The sequence below is a fragment of the Sarcophilus harrisii genome, chromosome 3, assembly GCF_902635505.1.
Source record: "Sarcophilus harrisii chromosome 3, mSarHar1.11, whole genome shotgun sequence".
Classification (NCBI taxonomy): Eukaryota; Metazoa; Chordata; class Mammalia; order Dasyuromorphia; family Dasyuridae; genus Sarcophilus; species Sarcophilus harrisii.
Genome location: NC_045428.1, coordinates 531733719 through 531742106, shown reverse-complemented (window position 1 = coordinate 531742106; position 8388 = coordinate 531733719). Strand labels below are relative to the sequence as shown.

General features: G+C 37.7%; 1 protein-coding gene across 1 annotated transcript; it reads left to right on the top strand.

Moving 5' to 3' along the window:
• Positions 1 to 2123: 2123 nt before the first annotated feature.
• LOC100913939 (olfactory receptor 52K1-like) lies at positions 2124 to 3505 on the top strand. The gene has a single exon (XM_003764725.2). It carries the CDS (start codon positions 2235 to 2237, stop codon positions 3234 to 3236), a length of 1002 nt encoding a protein of 333 aa, XP_003764773.1. The 5' UTR covers positions 2124 to 2234; the 3' UTR covers positions 3237 to 3505.
• Positions 3506 to 8388: the final 4883 nt, after the last annotated feature.

Below are 8388 nucleotides of genomic sequence, written 5' to 3'. Positions count from 1 at the left end.
TAAAGAGAAAATAATAGCTTCTAGGGTCCCTCTCTGAGATTCTGTGGCTCTATGACTGGAAAAAGGATAATATTAATTGCAGAAATAGAAGAATTAGGTATAAGACTCTAAGGCAAAGATTATTTTAGTTTTGAATATGTAACATTAGACCATTCTAGAGGAAGCAATAACCTTTTCTCCAAGATAAGATAATATGGAGCTGCTGTCAGAAAAGGGTCAGAAGAAGAGACCACCGGCAGTAGTTGGCAGCTTCTTGATAAAGAATGCTGAGGAAACTATTGATAACACTAGAGAAGGCTATTGGATTTCTGGCATATGTATCCAGAACACAACAAAGGACCTCCCAAAAATTCTCAGACCTAATAACTATACCCACTTCTGGCAATTCACTGCCGGTGCAAATGATTCTGCAAGAAGACTCTAAAAAGTTCAGGATCTGAATAAAGGTTTGACTATATTTTGCTTCACAAAAATAATCTCTCCTTTCTGAACTCCACTTGGTACCTCACTTACTGAACTTATTTGATCCCAATTTCTAATTCCATTTTTAGTTATGTATATGTTTTCCTCAAAAATTGTCCTGACTTTTTGATCTTTGTATTCTATTTACTGTTGGTAAAGAGTCTTGCAGATGTTAGGTATAGTTTGATTGGTTAGTCAGCCAACAAGCATTTACTAAAGTCTATTATATATGCCAGGCAGTGTGTCAAGAACTGGGGAAACAAAGAAAAGCAAAAAGGAAATCATTAATCTGAAACATTTCAAAATCTAATAATGGAGAAAGCATGCAAACAACTCTATACAAACAGAAGTTGGAGATGATCTCAGAGGAAAGACGTGTACAATTGGAAAAGTTAGGGTTTTAAGAAAATATTAGTATATATGTTGAAGTTTCCTAGTATGAAACTAGATTTGAGGAGGAGGAAAAGAACATGAACCCTTCAGGCACTGAACTCAAAGAGGAAAGTACATTGGTAGCCAAGAGCCATCAGAATCTTGATTTGGGTGATTAAATACTCACTGAACAGGACTTCAAAGAAAGAGAGGTTACTAAATGATAGTGATGTTAAAAACAAAGAAAGACTGGAAGTGGCCATTGGGAGTGTTTTAATTTTCCCTCTCTACCCAGTGAGTTTGGCAGGTATGAGTGAAAGGTTGGTCTAGGAAAGTGTGTTATCAGGGAGGAGTCAGGACCCAGTGAGTACAAGATAAAAGGAATGAATAAGGAAAAGGTTTAAGATGAAAAACAAGTTTGTTAACTAAGAAACAAACATTTCAGAGAGCACAGTGGAAGGAGAGAGTGCATCTGAAGTGGAACTGTGAGCTTGGGTTGAGAGGAATTAAAATAAAGAGGGCAGGCAATAGGGTTTATAGAGGACTTCAGAACCTCAGAATCATTGGCAGGAGAATAGGATGAGAAGAGAATGTGCTAATCATTGAGAAATTAAGTCAGGTGAGTTATCATTGCTAGGGGCCAGTGGTGTGGAGGAGGGACAAGACAAAGGATGAGGCAGGAGTGGAGAGTGAGAATCATGTCTGGGCCTTACTGTAATATTAAAATTCTATGAAGGACCTCACTAATTATTGATTCAGTCATAGAGCAGTGATCCTAGGATCAATGTGTAGGTACTTATTAACACTTTTTATAAGATTAACTTGATGGATCAAAAAGAGTTGTTAACAACAAGTGAGGATTTTGCCACAAAAAGGAATAGAAAATAGAGAAAATTTCTAAAATCAGAAAAGCAAAATATTGATATTTTGCTGGGGGAGGGGTGGTGTTTCTCTTTCTCTTTTTTTTCCTTTTAAAATATTCTTATATTGGATAGTTCTCTGGAAGGGAAGGAAGAGGAGGAATATGAGGGAAACTTAAATGATATAAAACTTTTCAAAAAATTAAAAGATAAAGTTAGGATCACTGGTGGGAAAGTCCCTAATGAAACTGGAGAAATAAACATTCCCATACTTCTTTTCTCCATTGATCATTTCCATTTGGGAGACATGTAAAAGCTAGAGAAGGGAACAAGCTACCATTTCTCAAGAATATCTAATTAAATTGAATCTGATAATGTTTTCTTTTCTTATATTGCACCTTCAGGAGCATCAAAACTCATGAAGGACAAAGACTTCCAACCAGGCCAGTGAGACTGGTTCTGGGTCCAAAGATAACTGGACCCAGAGACTCTGTCTCCTTCCACCACCATCCTCTGGGTCTAACTCTGATCTTCTCAAGGATGTCAGGGCAGAATGAGACCTACAATGTTTCCTACACTGACTTCTTCTTGGTAGGTTTTCCAGGGCTGCAGGAAACTCGGTCCCTCCTGATCCTTCCATTCTCCTGCATATACTTTGTGATACTCTCAGCCAATGCCCTGGTCATATACACTGTGGTGGCCCAGAGAAGCCTGCACCAGCCCATGTATGCCCTCATTGCCCTGCTCTTGACAGTCAATCTCTGTGCTGCTACTGCCGTTGTGCCCACCATGCTCTTTAGCTTCTCTACTCACTACTACCGTATTTCTCTTTCCTGCTGCCTCATCCAGATGTTCTCTATCTACTTCCTTATCGTCTTTGACTGCAATATCCTCCTGGTTATGGCACTGGACCGCTACATTGCCATCTGCTATCCATTGCGTTATCCAGAAATTGTGACAGGGCAGCTATTGACAGGTTTGGTGGGCTTAGCGGCAATAAGGAGCACGTGCATTGTTGCCCCCGTGGTGATACTAGCTTCAAGAGTGTGCTTCTGTCGCTCCAACATCATCCGTCACTTCACCTGTGAGCACATGGCTCTGATGAAGCTGTCCTGTGGAGACATCTCACTCAACAAGACAGTGGGACTTGCAGTCCGCGTCTTCAACCGAGTCTTGGACATGTTGCTACTGAGCACTTCCTACACACGCATCATCCATGCTGCCTTCCGGATCTCCTCTGGGGGAGCGCGCTCCAAAGCCCTGAATACTTGTGGCTCCCACCTACTGGTCATTTTCACTGTTTATTCCTCTACACTCTCCTCTTCCATTGTCTATCGTGCAGCCCGCACTGCCTCCCAGGATGTGCACAACCTGCTCAGTGCCTTCTATTTACTGCTCCCCTGCCTTGTTAATCCTGTTATCTATGGAGCCAGAACCAAGGAGATCAGACAACATCTAGTCAAGATATTTCAGAGAGCAGGACCTCAGGCCTCTTCTGAAAAAAACCCATCCCTACCTCCACAAAGAGAGCTTCCTTCATAATGCCCCAGGATCTGGAAGAGAGGTGCATCCCTAGGAACAGAGGGACCCAACAATCATCCAGATCATATATTCTTGTATAATTTCCAACCTTTTTCTGATAGTTGCTCTCTAAGATAGGAAGAGGGTAAATATTAGAGCCTGACAAGATTACTCCATTACTTACTTCAATGATTTTATTAGCTTTTTGAGTTCCAACTGATGTTTTCTTGTATTTGGAGACTTATTCCATTGAAACAAATGAGATAATATTTGCAAAGTACTTAGCACAGTGCTTGATACATAATAGATGCTAAATAAATTTTTATTCCCTTCCCTTCCTCTCCCCCCATTTAATTCAAATGAACATTTGTTTGATTCCTACTACATGAAAGGCTTCATGTCTAGCAACGAAAGGGAAAGATGAAAAACTATAGAGTTCCTGATATTAAAAATTTAAAGTAGGGGACAGCTTGATGGCACAGTGTATAAAACATCAATTCCTGAAGTCAGGAAGGCCTGAGTTCCAATCCAGCCTCAGACATTTAATACTTACTAGGCAAATCACTTAATCCCAATTGCCTCCCACATAAAAAAAGGAAAAAATCCAAAGTACAAAAGGTGGAATGCAACATAAACAAACAAGTACAAGTAAGTACTAAGTAATAACAACTTTATATAGAACTTGAAGTTTTGCAAAGTGCTTTACAAAACATTATCTCATTTGATCCTTGCATACCCTGACATAAGTGATATTATCACTCCCGCTTTGTTGTTCAGTTGTATCTGATACTTCATGATCCCATTTGGGATTTTCTTGGCAAAAACACGAGTGGGATTGCCATTTCCTTTTCCAGCTCATTTTATAGATGAGGAAATTAAGGCAAACAGGGTTAAGTGACTTGCCTAGGTCATCCAACTAGTAAGCATCTAAAGCTAAATTGAAGTCAGGAATATGAATCTTCCTGACTCAGGCTCTATTTACTACATCACTTAGCTGCCCTATGAGATGTTTATCCCCATTTAATTAAAGACAAGGGATATTCATCTATTATTGTATAACAACCAATGGCAGAGTTACCTTAAATCTCAATTTCTTAACAAAAACATAGGACCTTTGTGAGATTAAATAAGAGGCAATGAAAGACTGATCTTCATGAATAGATTTCTTCTTTCTCTAATTCATCCTCTACTGAGCTCCCAGAGTTTCTGAAAATACAGTTCTAACCATATCACTTCTCTACTCAATATATGCCAGTGATTCCCAATTAACTACAAGATCAAATAAATACTTTTTTTGGAGAAAAGGGGTGCATTTAAAGATCTTCACAACCTAGTCCCTTCTTATTTTTCCATTTTCTTTTTTATGTATTCTATGATCTAGCTATAATGGCTTACTTATTAGTTCATCACATACTTGGTTCTATCAACCACCTCTGGCTGGGCCTTTGCACAGGCAATACTCCAAATTTGTAATACTACCCTTTCTCACTTCTGCTTCCTGTAATCTCTGATCTTTCAAGATGTTACTTAAATCCCACCTTCTGCAAAAGACTTCCTGGTCCACCCATATGCCAGTGACTTCCCCTTTAAGATTCCCTTTTACTGATTTTGTATGTATCTTATAAGTACCTATATATGTGCATGCTATCTCCCCATTAGAATGTAAGGCTCCAGGACCAGGAGATCATTATATACTTCAACAACAATACTAGATGATGACCAGTCCTGATGGATCAGGCCATCCTCAGCAACGAGATCAACCATCATTTCTAATGGAGCAGTAATGAACTGAACTAGCTATACCCAGAAAAAGAACTCTGGGAGATGACTAAAAACCATTACATTGAATTCCCAATCCCTATATTTATGCACACCTGCATTTTTGATTTCCTTCACAAGCTAATTGTACAATAATTCAGAGTCTGATTCTTTTTGTACAGCAAAATAATGTTTTGGTCATGTATACTTATTGTGTATCTAAGTTATATTTTAATATATTTAACATCTACTGGTCATCCTGCCATTTAGGGGAGGGGGTGGGGGGGGGTAAGAGGTGAAAAATTGGAACAAGAGGTTTGGCAATTGTTAATGCTGTAAAGTTACCCATGTATATATCCTGTAAATTAAAGGCTATTAAATAAAAAAAAAAAAAAAAAAAAAAAAAAAAGAATGTAAGGCTCCTTGTAACAGGGACTATTTTTATCTTTTTTTTTTTTTTTTGTATTCCAAGAACTAAATAATATTGACTGGCACACTTACTAGTACTTAATAAATGTTGTTAACCAACTGATTCCTGCAGACATATCAACATCAGAGAGATCAGGACTTTCCAACAATTAGAGGTACCCAAAGGTGGAATGGGCTACCTTTGGAAGCATCCAGTTTTCACTTGGCAGCTAGATGGATAGAGTATATAGGTTGCAGTGTCTAGAGTCAAGAAGAATCATTTTCCTGAATTCAAATCTGGCCTGAGATATTTATTATCTGTATCTGCAACTGGGCAAGTCACTTAACTCTGTTTGCCTCAGTTTCCTCATCTATAAAATGAGTTGGAGAAGGAAATAGCAAATGACTCCAGTATCTCTACCGAGAAAATCTCAAATGGGATATGAAGAGTTAGATATGCCTGAAAATGACAACAAAGTTTTCACTCACTGAAGTTTTTCTTCATTCAGGGACTGGATGACCACCTACTGAGGATGATATATACATATATATATATATATGAAAGTCTCTGTTTGGTAGAATACAACATGACCATGAATGCCTTTCTAGTTTTGAGTTGCTATGGAACTGTGATACATGGTAGCACTGTAAGCATATAGAGTCAGGAAGACCTGAATTCAAATCCCACATCAGACATTAACTAGCTGTGTAGACCTGTGCAAATTAGTTAATATATCTCAGCCTTAGTTTCTTCAACTGTAAAATGGAGAAAAAAATCACATCTACCTCCTAAGGTTGTTGTGAGGATGAAATAAGATAATATATGTTCATATCTTATATAAATGCTAGCTATTATCATGCAGGACATAAAAACCAAAAAGTGTGATAACAACAATTAGAATTTATATAATGCTTTAAAATCTCCAATATGTTTTACATGTTATCTTATTTGAAATAATGTTCTGCTGATATTCTTTTGAAACTTCTCCATCTTGAATTCCTGTAACACAGAGACTAGGAGAGTTCCTCTTATAGGGGCAGGCAAGTAGTACTCATATACTGAAGTCAGGAAAACCCGAGTTCAAATCCAGACACATACTTATTAGCAGAGTGATCCTGGCAAATCACTTAACCTATCTCTGCCTCGGTTTCTACAACTATAAAATGAAGATAATATGGTCTTTTTATTAGAGTCAATGAGGATAATCCAATGAAACAATATCTGTAAAGTGCTTAATGTAAAGCCTGGTACACAGTCGGTGTTTAATATATGTTTGTTCCATTCATCTTTCACTTTTTCTCCCCCTGCCCAGGGAAATCCTTGTCACATGGTGGTGTAGAAGTTGCCTTTTTATCAGGATAATATTAAATGACATTTATATAATACTTTAAGGCTTATAAAGTATTCTATCTATCTATCTATCTATCTATATATATATATTTTTTTTTTTTCTAATTGTATACCATGACTTGGGAAAGATCTTAAGAAAAGTGAAGATCATTCATTGCACCTCAGGCCATCGCCAGACATGTTGGCTTTTGTTATACCACTACACTCCAATGACTCTGGAGGAAATAGTGAAGCTGTTGGCTTTGTGTAGCTCTGCCTCATTTAAATCCAAATCATGTACAAGTTAAGACCCTCATGATATCATTGTTCCTTTTCTTCAACAATGATGAATGAACAATAACCTCCGACACTAAGAAAATAGAGAAAGTTTTCAGAAGGTGCTGTCAAAGATGCAAATATCATTTATCTTTACCATCATACAATTCTCTAAGTCTGACATACAAGACCCTTAACATTTGTTTTCTCTTTCCACTGTAGCTTCTTTCCATCCCAAGTCTGCATTTTCTTAGATCAACAAGAAATGTTTCCCTTCTTAAGTAAATTCATTTTGAGACAATTATGTGAAAGACTGCTCCAAATGACTGAGAGAAATATAAATCAAAATAACTCTAAAGTCTAATATCACATCCAAAATATTAGTAAAGGTGGCCAAAGGTGAGATTAGTCACTGTTGAATTGGTTTTAGAAAGATAAGCATTGGAAAAATTTACATGAACTGATGTTGACTGAAATGAGCGCAACTGAGAGAAAATTGTACAGTAACAAGAAGATTATATAGGGATTGGGAATTCTATGTAGTGGATCATAATCAGCTCCCAGAGTTCTTTCACTGGGTGTAGCTGGTTCAATTCATTACTGCTCTATTGGAGCTGATATGGTTCATCTCATAGTTGAAGAGGGCCACGTCCATCAGAATTGATCATCATATAGTATTGTTGTTGAACTATATAATGATCTCCTGGTCCTGCTCATTTCACTCAGCATCAGTTCGTGTAAGTCTCTCCAGGCCTTTCTGAAATCATCCTGTTGGTCATTTCTTACAGAACAGTAATATTCCATAATATTCATATACCACAATTTATTCAGCCATTCTCCAACTGATGGACATCCATTCAGTTTCCAGTTTCTAGCCACTACAAAAAGGGCTGCCACAAACATTCGTGCACATACAGGTCCCTTTCCCTTCTTTATAATCTCTTTGGGATATAATCCCAGTAGTAACACTGCTGGATCAAAGGGTATGCACAGTTTGATAACTTTTTGAGCATAGTTCCAAATTGCTCTCCAGAATGGCTGGATGTATTCACAATTCCATCAACAATGTATTAATGTCCCTGTTTTCCCACATCCCCAACATTCCACATTATCTTTCCCTCTCATTCTAGCCAATCTGACAGGTGTGTAGTGGATTCTCAGAGTTGTCTTAATTTGCATTTCTCTGATTAATAATGACTTGGAGCATCTTTTCATATGGCTAGAAATAGTTTCAATTTCTTCATCTAAGAATTGTCTGTTCATATTCTTTGACCATTTATCAATTGGAGAATGGCTGACCTTAGGAATTCTTGTGCTGGGAAGTGGCCTTGACCAGAAAGAGAGAGGAATGGTACCTTTGAGACTTAGTAGGAAGGACAAGAGCAAAAGCAGCCCATCTAG